This window comes from Pseudophryne corroboree, chromosome 3 (assembly GCF_028390025.1).
Source record: "Pseudophryne corroboree isolate aPseCor3 chromosome 3, aPseCor3.hap2, whole genome shotgun sequence".
NCBI classification, from domain to species: Eukaryota; Metazoa; Chordata; class Amphibia; order Anura; family Myobatrachidae; genus Pseudophryne; species Pseudophryne corroboree.
This window is the reverse complement of record NC_086446.1, coordinates 162,134,519-162,162,168: the sequence shown is the minus strand read 5'-3', so window position 1 is coordinate 162,162,168 and position 27,650 is coordinate 162,134,519. Positions and strand designations below refer to the sequence as shown.

At 48.6% G+C, this 27,650-nt stretch overlaps 1 protein-coding gene and 1 long non-coding RNA gene across 3 annotated transcripts in view; one reads left to right on the top strand and one right to left on the bottom strand.

Annotated features, from left to right (window-relative positions):
- LOC135054998 (uncharacterized) overlaps positions 1 to 5,671 on the bottom strand; it is a 221,347-nt gene extending 215,676 nt beyond the window's left edge. Inside the window, exons 1-2 of the long non-coding RNA XR_010243614.1 lie at positions 5,569 to 5,671; positions 861 to 976 (exon numbers count right to left, since the gene is read on the bottom strand). This is a non-coding gene — a long non-coding RNA (uncharacterized LOC135054998). The remainder of the gene's footprint in view (positions 1 to 860; positions 977 to 5,568) is intronic.
- Positions 1 to 27,650, top strand: part of LOC135054997 (coagulation factor VIII-like) — a 638,500-nt gene that overhangs the window by 335,439 nt on the left and 275,411 nt on the right. For both annotated transcript variants that reach the window (XM_063958535.1, XM_063958534.1), the window contains exon 17: positions 19,745 to 20,015. In XM_063958535.1, coding sequence (XP_063814605.1) covers positions 19,745 to 20,015 — 271 coding nt within the window. The remainder of the gene's footprint in view (positions 1 to 19,744; positions 20,016 to 27,650) is intronic.

The window sequence follows — 27,650 nt, the reverse complement described above, 5'->3', positions numbered from 1 at the left end:
CACTGCGATGCGATGAAAAATACCGAGCGAACAACTCGGAATGAGGGCCATAGTACATGAAATAGAGATAAGTGAGCCACTTTTTGCTTTGTTTTTATTTCCAAGACCATCCTCTTGTTTCGTGTTGTTTTTTGTAAAACCAGGATGGTGGGGGGGTTTTCTTTCAGATTTTATAAAAATTCAAAAAAAAAAAAAACCCCCTCTTAAAATAATGTCATTTCTCATACATCCCAGAGGATGCTGGGGTCCACTTCATGACCATGGGGTATAGACGGTTCCGCAGGAGCCATGGGCACTCTAAGACTTTTCAAAGGGTGTGAACTAGCTCCTCCCCCTATGCCCCTCCTCCAGACCTCAGTTTTAGAAATGTGCCCAGGCAGACTGGATGCACTCCAGGGGAGCTCTACTGAGTTTCTCTGAAAAGACTTATGTTAGGTTTTTTATTTTCAGGGAAAACTGCTGGCAACAGTCTCCCTGCTTCGTGGGGGCAGAAGTAGGAACCAACTTCCTAAAGAGTTTTATGGCTCTGCTTCTGGCTGACAGGACACCATTAGCAGAGGCGTAACTAGGGTTTTTGGAGCCCAGGGCAAGGTTAGGAATGGCGCCACCCCCCCTCTTTCCCCCCCACACCCCCGCACCAACACCTAAAAAAAAAAAAAAAGGACCACCTAAAAAAAAAAAAAAAGAAGGAAAGAAAAGCCTTACAAACAAATCGACAAATTGTGTGCGCGCCGGAAAAAATGGGCGTGGTCACATACCAGAAGGGGCGTGGTAGCCGAAAATGGGGCGTGAAAAACATGACACGCCACCTGTTTCACGTCACACTGGGAACATTCTTTTCAATTAAACTTGCACCTTACCTGTATGATGGTTTCTCACAATATGGAACCTCTGAAGAACTGTATCCTCTGAGGCAGATGGCGTCTTCAGTCGGTATTCACTATTCATGTAGGAGATCCGATCGTCCGGAAGATGCCTGTTTGTGTAGGAATATTAACAAGGTCAGTATCATGCAACAGTGGTTCAACAAGACTCACATACTGTCCCCTGTGTTACATCCTGCCACACCATCATCTCCCTCTCGTGTCATCTCTCAGTCACACCATCACCTCCCCCTGCATCATCTCTCAGCCACACCATCACCTCCCCCTGCGTCACCACTCAGCACACAATCACCTCCCCCTGCGTTGTCACTCAGCATACCATCACCTCCCCCTGCATCATCATTCAGCACACCATCACCTCCCCCTGCGTTGTCATTCAGCACACCATCACCTCCCACTGCGTCGTCATTCAGCACACGCTATCTCACTCTGTGTCTCTGTGTGTGTTCCATGTGCTGGGAGCCCATGCTGCTGCTTTCAGGGAGACTACACCGCCCCTGAGCGCCCTGTGCTTGCATTCTGACAGAGAGGGCGGGATGTATTAACATACATTGCCACCAATCGCCGCCTACCGCAGCGATGCTAACATATGCGATTAACATCGCAATGCGGTAGACGAACCCCCCTGGGATGTTGAATGGAGATACACTGCTGGCGGGGAGGGGGCATGGAGACACACTGCTGGCGGGGAGGGGCAATGAAGACACACTGCTGGCGGGGAGGTGGCATGGAGACGCACACTGCTGTTGGGGGGGCATGGAGACACACACACACACACACATACACTGCTGATGGGGGGGCATGGAGACACACATTGCTGATGGGGGAGGGGGGCATGGAGACACATACACACTGCTGATGGGGGGTAGGGGGCATGGAGACACACACACTGCTGATGGGGGGTGGGGGGCATGGAGACACATACACACTGCTGATGGGGGGTGGGGGGCATGGAGACACATACACACTGCTGATGGGGGGTGGGGGGCATGGAGACACATACACACTGCTGATGGGGGGTGGGGGCATGGAGACACACACACTGCTGATGGGGGGGCATGGAGACACACACACACTGCTGATGGGGGGTGGGGGGCATGGAGACACACACACACTGCTGATGGAGGGTAGGGGAGCAGGGGGGCATGGAGACACACACACACACACACACACACACACACACACACTGCTGATGGGGGTAGGGGGCATGGAGACGCACACACTGCTGATGGAGGGTAGGGGAGCAGGGGGGCATGGACACACACACACACTGCTGATGGGGGGTAGGGGGCATGGAGACACACACACACTGCTGATGGGGGGGCATGGAGACACACACACTGCTGATGGGGAGTGGGGGGCATGGAGACACACACACACTAGTGATGGAGGGTAGGGGAGCAGGGGGGCATGGAGACACACACACACACACACACACACACACACACACTGCTGATGGAGGGTAGGGGAGCAGGGGGGCATGGAGACACACACACACACACACACACACACACACACTGCTGATGGGGGGTAGGGGGCATGGAGACACACACACACACACACTGCTGATGACACACACACTGCTGATGGGGGGTAGGGGGCATGGAGACACACACACACTGCTGATGGAGGGTAGGGGAGCAGGGGGGCATGGAGACACACACACACACACACACACACACACACACACACACACGCACACACACACTGCTGATGGAGGGTAGGGGAGCAGGGGGGCATGGAGACACACACACACACACACACACACACACACACACACACACACACACACTGCTGATGGGGGGTAGGGGGCATGGAGACACACACACACTGCTGATGACACACACACTGCTGATGGGGGGTAGGGGGCATGGAGACACACACACACTGCTGATGGAGGGTAGGGGAGCAGGGGGGCATGGACACACACACACACACACACACACACACACACACACACACACACACACTGCTGATGGGGGGTAGGGGGCATGGAGACACACACACTGCTGATGGGGGGTGGGGGGCATGGAGACACATACACACTGCTGATGGGGGGTGGGGGGCATGGAGATATACACACTGCTGATGGGGGGTGGGGGGCATGGAGATACATACACACTGCTGATGGGGGGTGGGGGCATGGAGACACACACACACTGCTGATGGGGGGGCATGGAGACACACACACTGCTGATGGGGGGTGGGGGGCATGGAGACACACACACTGCTGATGGAGGGTAGGGGAGCAGGGGGGCATGGAAACACACACACACACACACACTGCTGATGGGGGGTAGGGGGCATGGAGACGCACACACTGCTGATGGAGGGTAGGGGAGCAGGGGGGCATGGACACACACACACTGCTGATGGGGGGTAGGGGGCATGGAGACACACACACACTGCTGATGGGGGGGCATGGAGACACACACTGCTGATGGGGGGTGGGGGGCATGGAGACACACACACTGCTGATGGAGGGTAGGGGAGCAGGGGGGCATGGACACACACACACACTGCTGATGGGGGGTAGGGGGCATGGAGACACACACACTGCTGATGGAGGGTAGGGGAGCAGGGGGGCATGGACACACACACACACACACACACACACACACACACACACACACACACACACACTGCTGATGGGGGGTAGGGGGCATGGAGACACACACACACACACACACACACACACACACACACTGCTGATGGAGGGTAGGGGAGCAGGGGGGCATGGAGACACACACACTGCTGATGGGGGGGCATGGAGACACACACTGCTGATGGGGGGTAGGGGGCATGGAGACACACACACACTGCTGATGGAGGGTAGGGGAGCAGGGGGCATGGAGACACACACACTGCTGATGGGGGGGCATGGAGACACACACTGCTGATGGGGGTAGGGGGCATGGAGACACATACACACTGCTGATGGGGGGTAGGGGGCATGGAGACACACACACACACACACACACACACACACACACACACACACACACACACACACACACACTGCTGATGGGGGGTGGGGGGCATGGAGACACATACACACTGCTGATAGGGGGTGGGGGGCATGGAGACACACACACACTGCTGATGGGGGGTGGGGGGCATGGAGACACACACACACTGCTGATGGGGGGGGCATGGAGACACACACTGCTGATGGAGGGTAGGGGAGCAGGGGGGCATGGAGACACACACACACACACACTGCTGATGGGGGGTAGGGGGCATGGAGACGCACACACTGCTGATGGAGGGTAGGGGAGCAGGGGGGCATGGACACACACACACACACACACACACACACACACACACACACACACACTGCTGATGGGGGGTAGGGGGCATGGAGACACACACACACACACTGCTGATGGGGGGGGCATGGAGACACACACACACTGCTGATGGGGGGTGGGGGGCATGTAGACACACACTGCTGATGGAGGGTAGGGGAGCAGGGGGGCATGGACACACACACACACACACACACACACACACACACACTGCTGATGGGGGGTAGGGGGCATGGAGACACAAACACACTGCTGATGGAGGGTAGGGGAGCAGGGGGGCATGGACACACACACTGCTGATGGGGGGTAGGGGGCATGGAGACACACACACTGCTGATGGAGGGTAGGGGAGCAGGGGGGCATGGACACACACACACACACACACACACACACACACACACTGCTGATGGGGGGTAGGGGGCATGGAGACACACACACACTGCTGATGGAGGGTAGGGGAGCAGGGGGGCATGGAGACACACACACTGCTGATGGGGGGCATGGAGACACACTGCTGATGGGGGTAGGGGGCATGGAGACACATACACACTGCTGATGGGGGGTAGGGGGCATGGAGACACACACTGCTGATGGTGGGTGGGGGGCATGGAGACACACACACACTGCTGATGGGGGGTGGGGGGCATGGAGACACACACACACTGCTGGTGGGGGCATGGAGACACACACACACTGCTGATGGAGGGTAGGGGAGCATGGGGGCATGGAGACACACACACACTGCTGATGGGGGGTGGGGGGCATGGAGACACACACACACTGCTGATGGAGGGTAGGGGAGCAGGGGGGCATGGAGACACACACACACACACACACACACACACACACACACTGCTGATGGGGGGTAGGGGGCATGGAGACGCACACACTGCTGATGGAGGGTAGGGGAGCAGGGGGGCATGGACACACACACACACTGCTGATGGGGGGTAGTGGGCATGGAGACACACACACACTGCTGATGGGGGGGGGGGCATGGAGACACACACACACTGCTGATGGGGGGTGGGGGGCATGGAGACACACACACACTGCTGATGGAGGGTAGGGGAGCAGGGGGGCATGGAGACACACACACACTGCTGATGGAGGGTAGGGGAGCAGGGGGGCATGGAGACACACACACTGCTGATGGGGGGCATGGAGACACACTGCTGATGGGGGTAGGGGGCATGGAGACACACACACACTGCTGATGGGGGGTAGAGGGGCATGGAGACACTCTGGTGTGGGGAGGGGGACACGGAGACACACACACACTGCTGATGGGGGGGGGGGCATGGAGACACTCAGACACACACACACACACACACACACACACACACACACACACACACACACTGAGGTGTCCTCACCTTTATGAATTGCAGCCTCCAGCAGCTCCTCCCTCCTCTTCCACTGCCAGCCAGGCCCCAGGAGAAGAGCAGCAGAGCTGCAAAAGATCCCGATGTAGCCTCACCCCCTGCTCGGGTCAGATGAGCATGTGCTGGGCTCCACCAATCTGGGCTCAGCACATGCTCCTCTGACCCCACTGTCACATGTTACTCTCTGCTGCTGCTGTGCTGCTGCTGCTCCTCGTTCTCACACAGCAGTCTCCTGGCAGCAGCAGCAGCACGTTAATGGAGGCGGGGGCGGGCGAGCAGGTACGATGCCCTGGCCGGCGGCGCCCCCTTCTGCTGGGCCTGCCACAGCGCCCAGGGCACGTGCCCTGCTCGACCCCCCTTAGTTACGCCTCTGACCATTAGCTCCTGAAGAGTAATGAACGCTAGCCGTGTCTAGATGCTCACTCCCACAGCACGCCGTCACCCCCCTCACAGAGCCAGAAGTCAGAAGACAGGTGAGTGTTTGAAGATAGATCTTCAATCAAGAGAGTGACGGCTAAGGTACAGCGCGGCTGGCGGGAGCGCAGCGCGCCATTGCTGCCCCCACACACAGGCACTGCAGGGTGCAGGGTTCGGGGGGGCGCCCTAGGCAGCAAAATACCTTAAAAAACTGGCTAAAAAGGGCATAAGATGCCCAGGCACAGCCCTACCCCGCCAGTATAAATATTATGTGAAAATCTCTGAGGAGAAGATGCGCCATTGCGGGGGCGGAGCTTCCTCCTCAGTCAGCCAGCACACTGCTCAGTGCCATTTTCTCTCTCTCCTCAGCTGCAGAGACAACGCTGGTCCTCCTCCACTTCTGACTACAAGTATCAGGGTGCAAAACGAGGGGGGGGGGGGGGGGGGGCACAGCGAATTTGGTGCTTTACAGGTGTATTTACATTGTAAAATAAGTGCTGTATCTCAGTGAGCATTTTGTGTTCACAGGCATAATATGCTGGTGCTGGGGTTGTGAACTGGCTGCTTCTATACTGTGTCCTTCTGACAGATTTTACTGTGGGTCTGTCCCAGAGTGTCTGTGTGTGTGTACTGCACGAGTGTGACATGTCTGAGGCAGGGAGTTCTTCCCCTGAGGAAGCCATTTTAGGGACACAGAGTTGTAATGTGGTGGAGCTGCCGGCACACCAAGAGCCTGCATGGGTCAAAGAAATACGTGATAGTATGTGTCACAACTGAGGGCTGGTGCTGACCAGGGGGAAGCCTCAGTTGTAGGGGCTGAGGTATATGTGTACCTGGGAGGCAGTACCGGGTTCTTGGACATGCAGGGAACCTTTAGAACAAATGCCCGAAGGCGTGACCAAGACAACGAAGGAAAGTTCAAAGGTTTTATTAAACACAGTTCAGAGGAATACTGATGACTTGGTACTGGTAATAGGAAACACAGTTCAGAGGAATACTGATGATAGCAAACCGATGGTGACTTGGGATCGATGGCGGAACACCGATGGTAACTTGGGATCGATGGCGGAACACCGATGATGACTTGGGATCGATGGCGGAACACCGATGATGACTTGAGATCGATGGCGGAACACCGATGATGACTTGGGATCGATGGCGGAACACCGATGGTGACTTGGGATCGATGGCGGAACACCGATGGTGACTTGGGATCGATGGCGGAACACCGATGGTGACTTGGAATCGATGGCGGAGCACCGATGGTGACTGGAGATCGATGGTGGAACACCGATGGTTACTGGCAGGGCAGAGCACTGCTGGAAGCTGGTGTCGGTAACTGCCAGTCACAGGATGCAATGATGAGACACTGCAGAGTCAGGCTGTACTGCAGAGAAAGTCCATGGGAGGACTGCACACTGGAATCACTGAAGACAATTGAAGCACTGACCTCTTTCCACCCCAGGAACAAGATATTTATACCAGCTGGGAAACAGGGATTGGCTGGCTGATTAACCAGAGACCAGAGTGCAGCTGCTGGGTACTGATAGGCTGAATGGTAACATGTGATTAGGAAAACATGGCTGCGCCCATGTTAGCTTTTTGGAGGGAAAGATTGTTTGTAATTTGCATGTGAGCTTTAACCCTGATGCTGCCAGAATCACAGTAAAGAGATTAGAGACAATGAGATGCAGCGTGCTGCACACAGACAGTGCAGATGGAATCCAGGCTTGGAACGCTGGGACAGTCTCAGGAGGTATTTGGAAGGTAAATACTGATAAGGAATTACCTGGATCGTGACAGCACCCCCTCCTTTAGGAGTGGCCCCAGGACACTTCTTATAATTTTTTTACCTGAACAAACGGAAGGATCTAGATTGAATCCTGATGAACTTGAACTGGCTGGGACCAGAGGAGACTGTACCAGATCTATGGACGAGACCAAATTAAGTCCAGACAACCTTGAACCGGTTGAGACCGGCGGAGACTTTAGACCGACGGATAGGACCGGATTAGATCCGAAGGTATAGGAATCGGCTGGAACCGAAGGAGGCTGATCCGGACAGACGGATGGGACCGGATTGGGTCCAGAAAAGCTTGAACCGGCTGGGACCGGAGGAGTCTTCGGATTGACGGTTGAATCAGCTGGAACTGAAGGAGTCTTTGGACCTACGGATGGAACCGGATTGGGTCCAGAGATATCGGAATCGGCTGGAACCGAAGGAATCTTCAGACAGACGGATGGAACCGGATTGAGTCTAAAGACAGTTGAATCAGCTGGAACTGAAGGAGTCAGAATCCGGTTAGAACCGGAATGAGTGGTATCCGAGTGTTCAGTTAGACCATCCTGGACCTGGTCCATGCTGGATGCCAACAGGGTGGTGCTCTCTGAAGACGGCAAATAGGAGTTCATAACTGCATCTGTAGCACAAAAATTTCCATCTGGGAACTTGGCTCTGGATACTTCCCTTGGGACTGAAACTTTGGTGACCCCTCCTGGGGTTGATGAATCAGACACCTCTCTCAGGGTTGTTTTCTCCAGCACCCCTCCTGGGGTTGACAGATCAGAAACTCCTTTTTGAGAAGACTCATATGCCCCTACTAGAGCTTGAACATTGGATACCCCTCCTAGGGCTGTAGACACAGACGCCCCTCCTTGGGCTGTAGACACAGACGCCCCTCCTTGGGCTGAGTAAAGAGCATCATCATTCCAGGAAAGTTCGGACGCTAGGATCTGGTACTGTACCAGATATTTACCGACTGTTAGTGTCCCCTGACGTAGCCGGAGGATATCAGAGGAGGCAGAGGTCACACGACGTGGTTCATCAAAAATGCGCCTGAAGGTTGTCACGAAATCTGCATATGAAGAGAGCAGGGCATCAGACTTCTCCCATAGAGGCGATACCCAATCGAGGGCGGAGCCACTGAGGAGGGAGATGATGTAAGCAACCTTGGTGCGGTCAGTTGGGAAACTGCCGGGCTGTAACTCAAAATATATCTCACACTGATTTAGGAAACCCCGACAGGCTTTTGGGGAACCATCAAACTTGGCAGGTGTCGGTAAATGGAGACAAGGAGCAGAAACGGGAATGGTGGGTGGGGATACCAACAAAGGTACTGCAGTCGGCACACTGGATGCCCCTGAACCACGGAGGGTTACTTGTATTCCATCCAGCCGAGAGGAGAGGTCCTGGAGACAGCGGATCACATGGCCCTGTGCAGACTCCTGACGTTCAAGGCAGGCTGCAAGTTCTTGCATCGGCCTGGTCGCTTGGACCTGGTCTCCGGCCGGATCCATTAGTTCAGTGCTTACTGTCACAACTGAGGGCTGGTGCTGACCAGGGGGAAGCCTCAGTTGTAGGGGCTGAGGTATATGTGTACCTGGGAGGCAGTACCGGGTTCTTGGACATGCAGGGAACCTTTAGAACAAATGCCCGAAGGCGTGACCAAGACAACGAAGGAAAGTTCAAAGGTTTTATTAAACACAGTTCAGAGGAATACTGATGACTTGGTACTGGTAATAGGAAACAGTTCAGAGGAATACTGATGATAGCAAACCGATGGTGACTTGGGATCGATGGCGGAACACCGATGGTAACTTGGGATCGATGGCAGAACACCGATGATGACTTGGGATCGATGGCGGAACACCGATGATGATTTGGGATCGATGGCGGAACACCGATGGTGACTTGGGATCGATGGCGGAACACCGATGGTGACTTGGGATCGATGGCGGAACACCGATGGTGACTTGGGATCGATGGCTGAACACCGATGGTGACTTGGGATCGATGGCTGAACACCGATGGTGACTGGAGATCGATGGTGGAACACCGATGGTTACTGGCAGGGCAGAGCACTGCTGGAAGCTGGTGTCGGTAACTGCCAGTCACAGGATGCAATGATGAGACACTGCAGAGTCAGGCTGTACTGCAGAGAAAGTCCATGGGAGGACTGCACACTGGAATCACTGAAGACAATTGAAGCACTGACCTCTTTCCACCCCAGGAACAAGATATTTATACCAGCTGGGAAACAGGGATTGGCTGGCTGATTAACCAGAGACCAGAGTGCAGCTGCTGGGTAATCAGGCTGAGAGTAGAGTGCAGCTGATAGGCTGAATGGTAACATGTGATTAGGAAAACATGGCTGCGCCCATGTTAGCTTTTTGGAGGGAAAGATTGATTGTAACTTGCATGTGAGCTTTAACCCTGATGCTGCCAGAATCACAGTAAAGAGATTAGAGACAATGAGATGCAGCGTGCTGCACACAGACAGTGCAGATGGAATCCAGGCTTGGAACGCTGGGACAGTCTCAGGAGGTATTTGGAAGGTAAATACTGATAAGGAATTACCTGGATCGTGACAGTATGCATCATATCAATAGGAGGTTGGATAAGTCTGAATCTCATGCAGAATGCTGGAGAAAGTCTGTGGAAGATGTGATTTTTCAGGGTTCTGCTCTTCCATCTGCAGGCGACCCCTCTGGGTCACATAAGAGACTATTTGCAAATATTATAAATACTGATACCGACACGGACACTGATTCCTGTGTCGACGATACTGACTCCAGAGAAATAGATCATAAATTGGCAAAAAAATATACAATATATGATTGTGGCTATAAGGGAGGTTGTGGAAGTTACGGAAGCCACTCCTGTACCTCAGGAGAAGGCCTATTTCTATAAGGAAAAGAAATCTAAGGTGAACTTCCCTCCTTCCCACGAGCTAAATACTCTCTTTGAAGGGGTGTGGGTGAATCCCGAAAATAAATTTTGTGTTCTCAAGAGGATTCAGATGGCTTATCCTTTCCCAGCAGAGGACAGGAAAAAATGGGAGTCACCTCCAGTGTTAGACAGTGCACTGTCCAGGTTGACAGAGAAGGTGATTCTCCCTGCACCTGGGACGGCTTCACTAAAGGAGCCGGCAGACCGCAAAATGGAGACTACGTTAAAATCCATTTATGTGGCCAATGGTACACTGCTCAGGCCCACAATTGCTTGCGTGTGGGTGAGTAGCGTTATTGAAAAATAGTCAGACAGCTTGTCATTAGAAATTGACACGATTGATAAAGATGAGATACTCCTTAAGTTAGGGAATACAAAGACGCTGCCGCATACATGCTAGAAGCGATGAAAGAAGTTGGACTCTTGGGTTCAACAGCCGCTACCATGGCAGTATCGGCTCGGCGGGCATTGTGGATTCGCCAGTGGAACGCGGATGCAGATTCCAAAAGGAATATGGAGGCTCTCCCATATAAAGGTGAGGTCTTATTTGGTGATGGACTGGATGCTTTAGTCTCGGCAGCTACCGCAGCTAAGTCGACTTTTTTGCCTTCTGCTCCTGCACCGGCAAAAAAGACATATCACTCCCACATGCAGTCCTTTCGGCCCAATAAATACAAAAAAGCAAAAGGTTCCCCCTTCTTTGCTGGTAGGGGAAGGGGAAAGGGAAAGAAGCCCACAGCGGCTTCAGGATCCCAGGAGCAGAAGTCAACCCCTACTTCTGCCAAATCTACAGCATGACGCTGGGGCTCCCTTGCGGGAGTCCGCTCGGGTGGGGGCACATCTCAAACTGTTCAGCCAGGGTTGGATTCAATCTGGCCTGGACCCCTGGGTGTTACAAATAGTGTCCCAGGGGTACAAGCTGGAGTTTCAAGACGTTCCCCCATGCCGATTTTTCTAATCGACCTTGCCAGCTTCTCTTCCAGGAAGAGGCGGTAACAGCGGCAATTCAAAAATTATGTCAGGATCAGGTCATAGTCCTGGTACCTTTGTCGCAACAAGGGGAGGGTTTCTATTCAAGCCTCTTTGTAGTACCGAAGCCGGACGGTTCGGTCAGACCGATCCTAAACCTAAAAAATCTGAATCTCTATTTGAAACGGTTCAAGTTCAAAATGGAATCACTGAGGGCAGTGATTTCCAGTCTGGAGGAGGGGGACTATATGGTGTCAGTGGACATAAAGGATGCTTACCTGCATGTTCCCATTTATCCTCCTCACCAGGCTTATCTGAGATTCGCGGTTCAGGATTGCCATTACCAATTCCAGATGTTGTCGTTCGGTCTCTCCACGGCGCCAAGGGTATTCACCAAGTTGATGGCGGAGATGATGGTCATCCTTCGTCGAAAAGGAGTCAATATAATTCCTTATCTGGATGATCTCCTGATAAAAGCGAGATCCAGGGAGCAGTTGCTACAGAACATCACACTCTCCCTGTCCATACTCCAAAAACACGGTTGGATCATAAATTTTCCAAAGTCACTGTTGGAACCGAAGACAAGATTGTCTTTTCTTGGGATGATCCTGGACACAGAAGTTCAGAGAATATTTCTTCTGGGGGGAAAAGGCTCTGGAAATCCAGAAAATGGTAAAACAGATATTAATGCCAACAAGTGTGTCGATCCATCAGTGCATTCAGTTGTTGGGGAAAATGGTGGCGGCTTACGAGGCCATACAGTTTGGCAGGTTCCATGCCAGAGTATTTCAGTGGGACATGTTGGACAAGTGGTCGGGTTCCCACCTACACATGCACCGAAAAATAATCCTGTCCTCCAAAGCCAGGATTTCGCTCCTCTGGTGGCTACACAGTTCTAACCTACTAGAGGGACGCAGGTTCGGGATTCAGGACTGGCTCCTGGTAACCACGGATGCAAGTCTCCGAGGCTGGGGAGCTGTCACTCAGGGGGAAAGCTTCCAAGGAAAATGGTCAAGTCAGGAGGCCTGCCTTCACATAAATGTGCTGGAATTGAGAGCCATTTACAACGGCCTTCGACAAGCGGTACATCTTCTTCAAGATCATCCCATGCAGATCCAGTCGGACAATGTAACAGCAGTCGTGTACATAAACAGGCAGGGCGGAATGAAAAGCAGAGCGGCAATGGCAGAGGTGACAAAGATCCTCTTCTGGGTAGAAAGACATGTAAAGGCTCTGTCGGCAATTTTCATTCTGGGAGTAGACAACTGGGAAGCAGACTTCCTCAGCAGACACGATCTCCATCCAGGAGAGTGGGGCCTCCAGCAGGAAGTCTTTGCAGAGGTGACAAGTCTCTGGATAGTTCCTCAAGTAGACATGATGGCATCTCATCTCAACAAGAAGCTTCAGAGATATTGTTCCAGGTCGAGAGACCCTCAAGCAATAGCAGTGGATGCACTGGTGGCCCAGTGGGTATTCCGGTCGGTGTATGTCTTCCCTCCACTTCTGCTGATCCCAAAAGTTCTCAGGATAATAAGAACAACAAGAGTTTGAGCAATCTTCATTGCCCCAGACTGGCCATGGAGGGCTTGGTACCCAGATCTTCAGGAGTTGCTCATAGAAGATCCTCGGCCTCTTCCTCCTCACGAGGACCTGCTGCAGCAGGGGCCGTGCATGTATCAAGACTTACCGTGGCTACGTTTGACGGCATGGCTGTTGAGCACCGGATCCTAGCCCGAAAGGGTATTCCCACGGAAGTCATCCCCGCGTTTATTCAGGCCAGGAAAGGAGTAACATCTAAACATTACCACTGTATTTGGAGAAAATATGTGTCTTGGTGTGAATCCAAGAAGGCTCCTATGGAAGAGTTTCAGTTGAGACGTTTACTCCATTTTTCTGCAGGCTGGTGTGGATGCGGGCCTTAGATTGGGGTCAATCAAGGTCCAGATTTCGGCTTTATCGGTTTTCTTCCAAAAACAATTGGCCTCACTTCCAGAAGTTCAGACCTTCGTGAAAGGGGTTCTGCACATCCAGCCTCCATTTTTGCCTCCAGTGGCACCATGGGACCTTAATGTGGTGTTGCAGTTCCTTCAATCACATTGGTTTGAACCTCTACAGGAGATAGAGTTGAAGTTTCTCACTTGGAAAATGGTGATGCTTTTGGCCTTGGTATCCGCAAGGTGGGTGTCGGAGTTGGGGGCCTTGTCTCACAAGAGCCCTTACCTGATCTTCCATGAAGATAGGGGAGAGTTGAGAACTCGCCAACATTTTCTTCCAAAGGTGGTTTCGTCTTTCCACATAAACCAACCTATTGTGGTGCCAATGGCTACTGACACGTTCACTGAGTCAAAATCTTTGGATGTTGTTAGGGCTTTGAAGATTTATGTAGCTAGAACAGCTCGGATACGGAAAACAGAGGCTCTGTTTGTTCTGTATGCTCCCAACAAGATTGGGTGTCCTGCTTCCAAGCAGACTATTGCGCGCTGGATCAGAGGTACGATTCAGCAGGCTCATTCTACGGCCGGATTGCCGTTACCGAAGTCGGTGAAGGCCCATTCTACTAGGAAGGTGGGCTCATCCTGGGCGGCTGCCCGAGGGGGTCTCGGCATTACAACTTTGCCGAGCAGCTACTTGGTTAGGGTCAAACACATTTGCAAAGTTCTACAAGTGACACCTTGGCCGATGAGGACCTCAAGTTCGGTCAATTGGTGCTGCAGGGTCATCCGCACTCTCCCGCCTGTACTGGAGCTTTGGTATAAACCCCATGGCCATGAAGTGGACCCCAGCATCCTCTAGGACGTATGAGAAAACAGGATTTTAATACCTACCGGTAAATCCTTTTCTCCTAGTCCGTAGAGGATGCTGGGCGCCCGTCCCAGTGCGTACTTTACCTGCAGTTTCGTTTATTAGAGTTACACAAGTTGTGTTTTATTAGTTTTCAGCATGTTGCTGTAATTGGTTCATGCCTGTTCGCGTGTGTTATGTTGAATGCCATGTTGTGCGGCATGGTTGAGGTGTGAGCTGGTATGTGTCTCACCGTTGGTATTAAAGTAAATCCTTTCCTCAAAATGTCCGTCTCCCTGGGCACAGTTCCTATAACTGAGGTCTGGAGGAGGGGCATAGGGGGAGGAGCCTGTTCACACCCTTTGAAAAGTGTTAGAGTGCCCATGGCTCCTGCGGAACCGTCTATACCCCATGGTCATGAAGTGGACCCCAGCATCCTCTATGGACTAGGAGAAAAGGATTTACCGGTAGGTATTAACATCCTGCTTTTTTTTCTCCTTTGTTAATGTGTATATAATTTTCTTGCCTTTACACTTGTCTACAGTCTATAGGTAATATCCTAATTATTTTCCTATTTGTGGCAGCATAATTCTCACATTACACTCTGCTTTGTTGAAAGAAGCAATTGCCCAGTCACATAATATATACATTTCTAACTCACTTTCTGTATCTGTATGTATACTCTTTTCCTAGCTCTTTTCAGATATCCCAATATTCATCATTATATATAAACAAATATTTAAAATGTAATGATATAACCATAATCACAAATATCCCAATAATCAGTGCATACCCTCCAACATTTTACACAGAAAAATCTGTACAAATTAGGAAAGGGGGCATGGTCACGGGTAAAAGGGGTGTGACCACGCCCCTTTTCCTATACTTTCAATGGAAGTTTGAAGAGACAAAAATCGGTACAGACCATAAAAAAAGGTACTGTACCTGCCAAAAAGGTACAGCTGGAGGGTATGTCAGTGCTATATATTAACAGTTACTGCAAATGATAGTATATAAGAGTAATAATCTTCCAAAAGCACTACATTACTATAGCGTATAGCAGGGACGTGCAGTGAGCTAAATGGCTCAGGAGGCACTGGCCAGCCCCAGAGCCAGATTTACACGCAATATATGAGTCAAAGGGTACATCTGGGAATTATAAATAGGTGCAGCAGTATAAACTCCTGGAAATCTGGTGAGTTTTGATCAGAGATGTGCTGAAAAGATAGACAGGTGAGGCACTGCCTCACCTGCCATAGACTTTTTACTCCAGAGTTTTGGCTATAAAAATTATTAGAATAATGCAAACAAGATATTTCTAACAAATTATTTGTATTTTTCATATACTTTATTCAGTCAAAACTCTTGCACTCTTGGTGGTCATTCCGAGTTGTTCGCTCGCAAGCTGCTTTTAGCAGCATTGCACACGCTAAGCCGCCGCCTACTGGGAGTGAATCTTAGCATAGTAAAATTGCGAACGAAAGATTAGCAGAATTGCGAATAGACAGTTCTTAGCAGTTTCTGAGTAGCTCGAGACTTACTCTGCCACTGCGATCAGTTCAGTCAGTTTCGTTCCTGGTTTGACGTCACAAACACACCCAGCGTTCGCCCAGACACTCCCCCGTTTCTTCAGACACTCCCGCGTTTTTCCCAGAAACGGCTGCGTTTTTTCACACACACCCATAAAACGGCCAGTTTCCGCCCAGAAACACCCACTTCCTGTCAATCACACTACGATCACCAGAACGAAGAAAAAACCTCGTAATGCCGTGAGTAAAATACCTAACTGCATAGCAAATTTACTTGGCGCAGTCGCAGTGCGAACATTGCGCATGCGCAATTAGCGGAAAATCACTGCGATGCAAAGAAAATTACCGAGCTAACAACTCGGAATAAGGCTGTGGGCTACTGTATCATCATCATCATCATCATCAGAGAACTAGGACTGTGAGCTGCAGCACTGTCTGTGAGTGTGTCGGTCATCAGTGAAGGGCTGTGGGCTGCAGTGTGACTGTCAGTGAAGATTAGGGGATGTGGGCTTCAGTGTCATCATTATCAGTGAACTAGGCTGTGTGCTGCTGCACTGACTGTAACTGTGTCAGACTGTCAGTGTCATCAGTGAAGGGCTGTGGGCTGTAGTGTGACTGTCAGTGAAGATTAGGGGATGTGGGCTTCAGTGTCATCATTATCAGTGAACTAGGCTGTGTGCTGCTGCACTGACTGTAACTGTGTCAGACTGTCAGTGTCATCAGTGAAGGGCTGTGGGCTGCAGTGTGACTGTTAGTGAAGATTAAGGGTTGTGGGCTACTGTGTCGGTGTCATCAGTGAAGGGCTGTGTCACTGTTAGGCAAATCATCATTATTAAAAAAACAGAAAAAAAAGGTGTGTTCAGGTTAGGACGGGTTAAGGCACTGTTCAAAAATAATGTTCAGTAGGTGCCACCGTTAGTTATTGCAGTATAAAAAAAAAATGTGTGTGTTGTTCAGGCACTGTTAATAAAATAACATTCAGTAGGTACCACCATTACTTATTAATGGTGCTGTTAATAGCAGTGTTAAAAAAAAATAGAACGCTTGTGTTGTTCAGGCACTGTTAAAAAATAAGAATCCTCTACCATGACTCAATCTGATATAGTAACCATCAATAGAGGATTATATTAACAGCAATGTACAAGTTAGCATGTCAGGCAGTTCCAATGACCGCTCGAAGGAAAAAAATAGGCAAGTTGGAGCCCTTTGTACAAAGGTGGTCATTCCGAGTTGTTCGCTCGCTGCCGTTTTTTGCAGATTTGCGATCAGCCTAAAAACCGGCAGTTCTGCGCATGCTTATGGGCCGCAGGGCGCACGCGCTAAGTATTTTCACACAAAACTATACAATTTTACACATGGCCGAGTGACGCTTTTCAGTCGCTCTGCTGATCGGTGAGTGATTGACAGGAAGTGGGCGTTTCTGGGTGGTAACTGAGCGTTTTCAGGGAGTGTGCTAAAAACGCAGGCATGCCAGGTAAAAACGCAGGAGTGGCTGGCCGAACGCAGGGCGTGTTTGTGACGTCAAACCAGGAACTAAACTGACTGAAGTGATCGCAAGATATGAGTAGGTCTGGAGCTACTCAGAAATGGCATGACATTTTTTATTATCAATTCTGCTACTCTTTCGTTCGCACTTCTGCTTAGCTAAGATACACTCCCAGATGGCGGCGGCTTAGTGTTTGCACTGCTGCTAAAAGCAGCTAGCGAGCGATCAACTCGGAATGAGAGCCCAAGTACATGTAGCTTTGCTTTACTTAAGTTGCCCTCCCTCCAGTGTGTACTTGGAAAGAGTGTTTAGTACAGCCAGGAACCTTGTGAGCTATAGGCATAGGAGGCTACTTCCAAAACATATGGAAAAGCTGATGTTCATAAAAATGTACTACAAATTCCACAAGGAAGACATTTCCCACCAATTACATCCAAGTACAGACACTTTAATGGAAGATTCCAGTGAACATTTTTATATTGTGTGATGATGATATTAACACGATGAGAATGAGTAATTTAATAAGGAGAATTACCTCTTCCAACTATAGAGATTAACAACACTGTTGCTGCCTTAAGTCCATTGGTCATTTGTTTTGTGGGGGCACAAACAAACCAAGCATTTAAACCACAAAGTGGCAATCCATTTTGCTGAAGTGCTTGATTTGTTATACTGTGCATGTCCTTTTATCTATACACAACATAAAGGTGGGTGGGAGGGCCCAAAGACAATTACATCTTGCACCATTCTTCTTTTCATATTCGTCTGTATTTTGTAGGCCATTGGGGTAACCATCAATAGAAAAACATTTTGATTGGTTATTGTTCTAATACATTACTAATTTGCAACAAATATTTCACTAGGAAAGAATACAATGTTAATAGACAAAGATTCCATCCTTACAAGGGTTGGAAGAAAAACCAAGAAAATGAATAGTTTTGCACAGCTATTCAGCCTATTTTAATTTTTTTGAATCAATAAATAATTTAATCAATCAATCAATCAATCAATCAATCATCTTACATTTTCATTATCATTTAAATTAATCAGGTGATTAATCAATCAATTACCTGCCTTCCACTACATACGTACTCCACCTCCATTTCACTGTTATACCCTCGGGTCTCGGATCTACTTGATTAATGAAAACATTCATTACAAGCGGGTACATTCTGGGACCCGCTTGTAGGAATTGGACCGTCAGTTCCAGATGACAGATGAGAACATCTGGGGAGTTCACCAGGATCAGCAAGTCATCCAGATACGGCAGGATCTGTGGGGTGGTATAGTTTAGTAAACTGCCATCCTGTCTGCCACTGCTCCTTGTTTCATAGATGTGCTATATTCTTAAACTGCCGTGTGTTTGTGCTGCTGCTCTGTTGCTTAGTTTAGCCAGCCAGCCTTTGGCCAATATTGGTGAACAATATTGTGAACTGTGAGGTAGTCAAAATTGACTGGAAATAACTGCAAATTAATGTTATTGAAGTTAATAATTCTGTAGGAACAAAAACAGGCCCACATTACTTGATTTTAGCTATTTTTATTAATTCATTTAGTGTTAAATAAAAAATAGATCTAGGGCCAGATGCATCATCGCTTGGAAAGTGATAAAATGGAGAGTGAAAAAGTGGCAGCCAATCAGATCCTTACTGCCATGTCACAGGCTGTGTTTGAAAAATTGCAGTTAGGAGCTGATTGGCTGGTACTTTTTAACTCTCCATTTTATCACTTTCCAAGCCATGATGCATCTGGCCCCTAAAACCATATACATGAGGGGGAATTTGGAAAAACCAAAACCAGAATACAATCATGAATTTGAACCAAAATACAGCGTTCAGCGCACATCTCTAGATATTATTAACATTGATTTCTGATACTGTATGTATGTTTTCCATCAATCAGATTATTAAAATATTGTTCTATTGGAAGCTTATTATTTTACATAGGATACATTCTAATACATTTGTGCTACATTTTTGGTACATTTGCACATGTAGTAAGTACAGGTTTGTGATTTTAGTTATTTGTAATATACTGTAGTTAAAGAAACCTTTCACTTTTCCCTGAAACCTGCTGCTACCTTATCACTAATACTGGGGCTCTTTTGGATAAAGTCTTGCGCCAGGGTAAGTTTCTTTGATGCTACAATTTAATTAATGGCTGTTTTTGAACTTAGAAAATGTTGACTATTCAATTTGAATATATGTTTAGTGATGAGTGTTGATTCAATAATTACCGTTTCCACTTTTTTTCAAGAACAAAGACTTCCATACTGGACTTATTGGACCTCTGCTTGTCTGCCGACCTAAAGTATTGAAACGGTCCAATGTCCTTCAGTTCAAAATGCAAGATTTCTTTCTTGCATTTATGGAGATTGATGAGACAGAGAATTGGCTCTTTAAAGAAAACTGGGAGCAGCATTGCCCTTCTTACTGTCCTTTTCAACAGAAGTCAAATGCTTCCTGCCCTGCTGCATGCACTGTACAGTCGCCTTCAGAGGACTTACAGCAGAATCACGTATTTCATGGTAGGAATATTTTTTCTATTAATAAATAATTCTAAACACATTGAGCCTCATTTATACTGTAGTAAGCCACAAATATAGCCTCTGAATGAAATTTGCAGACTAGCATATGTATTTTGAGTTGTACGTATCTAAAGATATGAAAACCTGAAAATGTAGTATCTACATTAGATGCATTATGATGAACTATATAGGGCAAACTCAGAGTTGCACACAAGTTGGCCAGAATTGCACACTGTGGGCCTGATTCAGGTATTGATGCAGTGGCAAAACGTACGCAGTGTACTAATGTTCAGTATATTGTGCATGTGCCTGACCCGTCCTGTTTATGTGCAGTATGGGTCCTGCATCATTGGACACAGTCAGGCTGCAGGCATCAGTAGATTGACATTCTGCAGCCATTTGAAGGTGAGGAGGGGGCAGCAATGGCCTCCGTTTCCCAAAATGGAGGTGTGTCTTTTCCGTTTTGTTGTCGTGCGGAGTCCAGGGTTACTGTCTCCAATAGGGATTTTCTGGCCTCAGTAACGGAGATTCTGTGGCTTGTCAGCATAACCTCATGGTTTACTCAGTCGGCCGATGGTGTCGCAGGTGATCCAATGCTGTGTCTTCATACACAGCAAAGGATCACAGATGCTTTCAGGAGGCGTTTACTTATACCAGACGTCTACTGTTGCCTTAACATATGTTAGCATCACTGCTGCTTCCAAGTAAGCAGCGACAGTGCTGTTCCCAACCATATCTGAATCACCCCCAGTGTACACAGAAATATCTGCATAAACAGTGTGTTCGCTTATGCCCAGCGGCCAGTGGCGGTTCTTGCCACGGGCAAGCGGTACTTTTGCCCGGGGCGCCGCCTTCCGGAGGGCACCGGCGCCATCCGGAGGGCACCGGCGCCATCCGGAGGGCGCCGCACCAGGGCAAGATCCGCCACTGTGCCCCCCGTAGTGCCCTGCTGTGCCCCCCCGCTTTGAAGGGAACCAGACGCGTAGCGTCTAGTTTCCCTTCATGGAGAGGACCTTAGTTGTGCGGTGCGCGATGACGTCATCGCGCACCGCACAGCAAAGGTCCTCTCCATGAAGGGAAACTAGACGCTACGGTCTAGTTTCCCTTCGTCTAGAGGACCTTTGCTGTGCGATGCGCGATGACGTCATCGCGCACCGCACAGCATAGTGGCACAGACACTAGGGGTCATAATTGACCTCTAGTGTCTATGCTGTTCTATGGGAGAGACGTAATAACGTCTCTCCCATAGATCGAAGAGAACAGAAGAGAGGAGGAGAGGAGAAGAGCGGCGCCGCCGGCGGAGGGGGTCTGGATCAGGAACGGGGATGGTAAGTATACTTTTTATTTATTTTTATTTTTTCTTTCAGCGCGCTGACCACGCCCCCAATCGAAGCCACGCCCCCCATATTTTGCCCGGGGCGCCACAAATCATAGAACCGGCCCTGCCAGCGGCATACATCTATGTGATTGCTATGACTACATACAGCAATTTGTGGAAGTAGTCATCATCATCACCACCCTATTTTGTTTTTATATTATGCTTGCTCCAAAAGATTTTAAGAGAACTAATAAAAGGTAAATTGAAATGTAAACTGAGTGCAACATCATTCTAAGGAGACCAGATGTAAGCACCAATGAGGTGTTATCTAATAATTTCTTCACAATTATTAAAACCTCTCAGAGCGGTTGCAAAGACAGACAGATGAATATGCACATCTGAATTCAATGTAAGGACTAACAACAATGACACTACTGAACAAAGAGAAGGATTGTACACATACAGTATGCTGGGAAGCCAGGTGATATAATCTAGAAATTGTTATAATTTTTCAGATTTGATCTGGATTGTCCTTAGGTTGACACAATTATCACTGGCTATTATTTTACTTAATTAACCAGCTGTGGGTTGATTAGCACATGATCTGGCTAATGTCAGTAGGGAAGACATCATGATACAGGTCTCTTAAAATCTTAAAACAAGACCAGGCTACTGTGGCTACAATCGGGGCATAGCTAGACCTTTGTGGACCTCACAGTCAAATTTTGAAAGCCCCCACCAGCACACTGCCAGAGTGTCCAGGCGGGACGTAGTGCACTAACTCCAGCTTCAGTCCACTCTTTGTGAAGCTCCCCCACACTTTTGAATGGCCTTTTCCTGACAATCCTCTCCAGGCTGTGGTCATCCCTGCTGCTTGTGCACCTTTTTCTGCCAAAATCCGGTTCAATTACCGTGGTATTACTATGCTGAAGCATCCAGGTCTTCCATAACACCTCAGTAGTGCCACAGGCCCAAACCAAGTACTATGCATGATCATACTTTTAATTGATCTTATGTAATATTCTAATTTCCTGAGATTTTGGATTTGGGGGTTTCTTAAACTGTAAGCCACAATCATTAAAATTATAACAAATAAAGGCTTGAAACATCTCACTCTGCATGTAATGTAATTCAATGTGATTCACTGTCTAACACTTTTATACAAATAAATTGGAGTTTTTTAAGTGAACTGTGGTAAAATCCTGGAAGATAATACCTTGATTAAGCTCCCTTAAGACACCCCCTTTTCTTTTATCTGCACTTTTGTACTCCATCTAACAGGGAGTACGCCTTGAGGTTGAGCTCCATACTTAGCGCTTTCATTAGGTCTACCCCAGTTTCTATATATATATATATATATATATATATATATATATATATATATATAAAAATAATACATATAGCAACTTACTGCCCCGGCAGTCAGGTCCCCATGACGGAAAACTTGTTCTGGTGCCCTCCTAGTGGGTGCTTACCCACAATACCATAGAATTCAAATCACAGGCGGAACTCGGAGACTGAAGAAAGTGTGTGCAAAGATCCCTCAGGGTGTGTTTAATTCAGTGATGTTTCGTGAATGTGTCCCCTTCCTCAGTCTGAAACATCACTGAATTAAATTTAATATTGAATACTGAATCGGATTTAATATTAATTTTTAGATTGTTGTTTATTTTTATTTACTATGTTGAGGTTCTGGATCCCACAAGGATAATACAGAGCAACAGGTGGAAGAGAGGAAGATTGAGTAAGGGCTATTTCAGAGTAACTAATGTTACATATCTACTGTTTGTTTTGTGAACAATACTGCATAACTTCCAAATAGATGGAAGATGTGTAAAATATACTATTACAAGATAAGAGGAATTTAATGTGCTTTTATAATTGTAATTTACTTTCTTTGCGTAGAAACTTTGGTTGACATTTAATTAAAAATTCAGGTCCAACTTGCTGTAACTAACGTTACATGTAATGAGTGATTAAAAGTAACAGCCTTTGTTACAATTTAATTTTCTGCTTCTCTTTATAGTATATGTAAATGGATTTTTTTTCTTAAGTCGCCCATGACTTTATTGTGACACACTTAACATATATACTTTAACTAGCTTAGCACTAAGAAATAACGACACAGACACCAACTGCTAGATTTAAAAGGTCAATAGGTATTTATTGTTTGATGACCTAATTTAAACTATGTATTGGAGGGTGGCAAAGAAAGGCGCTACCAACTCACCAGTACCACTCAACTAGAATAATACCAAACAACCTAGGAGGGGACTTACCACCGCCTCCTAAAGCATAACCCACATTGTGTAGGACTCACCACCATTTACTCTAGCAGAGCAATGGACGAAACTGCACGGGAACGTCTGTAGTCCACCCGCAGGGGGAGGACACACTCGCTGTCTTACCAAAAGGGGGTTCCCCACAATGACCACTTATGCAAGCTTTTGACTGCTGGCTGGTAGCGACTTTCCGATCTGGCTGTCAAAACCAACTACGATAATGAAATAGAAGCCAAAATTGGTGATCGAAAATCAAAGTGAAAAATTGCAGGGTGGGTGGGAGAGGCTTCCAAATGGCAAAGAGAAAGATGGCAACCAGGACCTGCCCATAAGTACTGTATTATACACCCCTCCTACAATCTCTTTAATAGGCAGACAAAAACACCTGACCCCAAATGATATCACTAAGCTAGCACTGCCCTGTCTTTAACCCATTAGTCACAAAAACCCAGGGCACTTATGTGGATTCAGGCTTAGGCAGCCTTCAGCTTGCTTAAGTCGCCCATGACTTTATTGTGACACACTTAACATATATACTTAAACTAGCTTAGCACTAAGAAATAACGACACGGACACCAACTGCTAGATTTAAAAGGTCAACAGGTATTTATTGTTTGATGACCTAATTTAAACTATGTATTGGAGGATGGCAAAGAAAGGCGTTTCCAACTCACCAGCACCACTCAACTAGAATAATACTAAACAACCTAGGAGGTGGACTTACCACCGCCTCCTAAAGCATAACCTGCATTGTGTAGGACTCAACAGCTTTTACTCTAGCAGAGCAATGGACGAAACCGCATGGGAACGTCCGTAGCTCACCCGCAGGGGAAGGACACACTCGCCGTCTTACCAAAAGGGGATGCCCCACAATGACCACTTATGCAAGCTTTTGACCGCTGTCTGGTAGCGACTTTCCACCACAACAAGGTTTACCTAAACCGCAGCCGCCATCCAAAAAAAAAGAAACCAAACCCTAAACTAACCATTCAAAAGTTAAAAACGCCCACCAAAAACACACTAATGCCCGCTGGGGAAATGTGAACCCCGTACTCCCTATAAACTGGCCATTACGGAGGACCAGTAGAGGATGCAGAACAGCTAAACCACCCAATGGCCTTACCATATGCAAAACACGGTAGAATAGACCTTCTGATGAGCTTTCTCATACGGCAGAGAAGCGGACAGTGAAAACGGGGTACAATATCTGAATCCGCCACTTCTCACTTGAGGTCAAGAGGCTCAGAAGCACCAAAACTGTCTTGACACAGGATGAGATCGATACCCTTAACTCGACCCACTGTCAGTGTCTACAGATGCTGCAATCCTGTAACGTCTCAGGAGCACCCAACACATTTCTAATACACTTCTAAGGGTAACCACCAATTCCGGATACACTAGCAGCACACAATGGGAAGTGGGACAACAAACACTTTGTGATGTCATCATGTACATACAGTAGATCCAGTCTGACTACCCCAACATTCATTCCATTGTGACATCAACAATGACAATTTGATCACAGAAAGACACTCATCTAACTACCGCTAGACATCATCAACAACTTGGAACAATGAGATAGCAACAGAAACCTGTGGCGCGTATCACAGGGAACCCGACTCGGAAGAAACAGAGAAAGCCTCCCTGGAGTGCACCAAATGTCAGGCTGTTGTAATCAAAGGGTGTCAGTAACCAAGGAACCCACCACACATATAATAATACTTTCCAATTCATATGCACCTTACCTATATGGTGGTTTCTCATAATGGGGAATCTCTGAAGTAATGTGTCTTCCCTGGTCAGGCAGCATCTTCAGTCGGTATTCACTTTTCAGGTGGGAAATCACATGGTCCTGAAGATGCCTGTTTGTGTAGGAATATAACCAATGTCATCTTCATACAACAGAGGTTCAAACAGACTCATGCCTCAGCCATACCATCATGTCCTGCCTACGTCTCTCAGCCACACCATCATCTCCTGCATGCGTCTCACAGCCACACCACTATCTCCTCCCTGTGTCTCTCAGCCACACCACCATCTCCTCCCTGTGTCTCTCAGCCACACCACCATCTCCTCCCTGCGTCTCTCAGCCACACCATCATCTCCTCCCCGAGCCGTAGCCACACCATCATATACTGCCAGAGTCTCACAGCTACACCATCATTTCCTCTCTGCATCTCTCAGCCACACCATCATCTCCTCCCTGCATCTCTCATCCACACTATCATCTCCTCCCCATGTCTCACAGCCACACCATCATGTCTTCCCTGCGTCTCTCCACAACACCATCATCTTCTCCCTTCATGTCTCAGTCACACCATCATCTTCTCCCTGCATCTCTCAGCCACACCATCATCTCCTCCCTGTGTCTCTCAGCCACACCATCAGCCTTGCCAAGGTGCGAGGTGACGGTAAACACAGGTCCCAAGTGCAAAGTGTTCAGCAGGCGGTACCTGCATACTTGCACCACTGGCAACTCCTACATTAGGGTAGTCCTGTGCACTCCAGGCATACCCCGTGTGCACGCCTATGATTATATCCCAATACAATTAAGAGTACAAAAGATAGAAACACTGACAGCAAATATAGGAGTATAATGTACTCCCTCATATGTGTATGTTCTGTGTTGTTTCTCCCTCCCCAGTCACCTCACTTTTATTCATTATTGTATTCTCCTCCCTCCTCCTACTCATCTGTGTCGATTGTTGTGCCCCCTCTCCTCATCTGTGTCCTCCATTATTTGTAAGTTTTGTTCTACTCCAGCCCAGTAGTTCACTCACCGTACAGTACCTCTTCACATGTTCCTCTGTCTTCTCGGCTCCTCCTCCAGTGTCACACTCTTGATGGGTCTTCTCTCACAGTTTTCATTTGTAGGCACTCTTGCATTTAGGCAGCTTCTGGAAATAGGACAGGTGGCAACTGACGGATCAGTTTGACAGCGAACACGTGGGGCCCTGTACCCAATGGTGCCTACAGTATATGACATCATGTGGCATAGAGACAGACTTAAGGTGGGTACACACTAGGCGATGTGCTCTATGAGTGATGTCGCCTAGTGTTTCCCCTCCCCGGGCTGGGGCAATCGGCGGCAGGGTGTACACACTGAGTGACATGACGACCATATCGCTCAGTGACGTAACGCAGTGGCCGGGCCAGGTAGGCAGCTCTTGGACGACAGTCCAAACTGAGCTGTCTGCACGGCCGATAGTGAGGGTCGTTAATGACCCGCGGGGCCACGTATCGCTGGTCGGTGGCGGCATACACATTTGCAGAGAAAGTTAGTAACGTAGCTCTGGAAGGGTGAAAATGAGCGGCATTGCTTATTTTCTCAACAAGTGTGTACTGTATTCAGCTTAACACAATATCAACAGGACCACTGCACACCGTGATTTCATTTTATGCAGAGGCAGTGTTTCTGACTAGGTGGGGAGTGGTGACGGGTATTTTTTTTCCTGCTAACACTATCTTCAGAGGATCCATGCACTATGGGTCTAACTTCATAACACTCTGACCTGGCAGTGACCCCACATCTATAATACACTGCCTGATACACCTCATCAAGCACAGCCTGTCTGCATTGGAGTCAGTCAAAACAGAAAGCCCCCCTTCCAGTGCAGAGCAGAGAGAGTGTCAGCTTTTTGTCTCTCCCTGTGGGACAATGGCGTTGGTTCTCCCATCCCCCACACACATACAGAGACACAGAGAGGGGTGAGCTGATCAGTGACCCACCTATGAGCGGATGACAGAGCAACTCCTGGCTGGGACGGGGTCAGTACAAAATAACAGATGGTTGACGCACTCCCGGGCTGCTGGTGTGTGGAGGTGGGGCTGGCTGGGAGTGAAGACCTCACAGACACACTGGAGGGAAAAATTCCATGCTGTCAGAAGCAGAGCTGCGAAGGGAATGCGCAGCAGAAGCCGCTCCCCTCACAGTCACAAGGAACACAACAACTGAGCAGAGGACATCCCTCACTCAGCTGTTGTGATAGTGGGCGGCACACCACAACTTCAGCACTGGGGCTCCCGCTTGAGCTG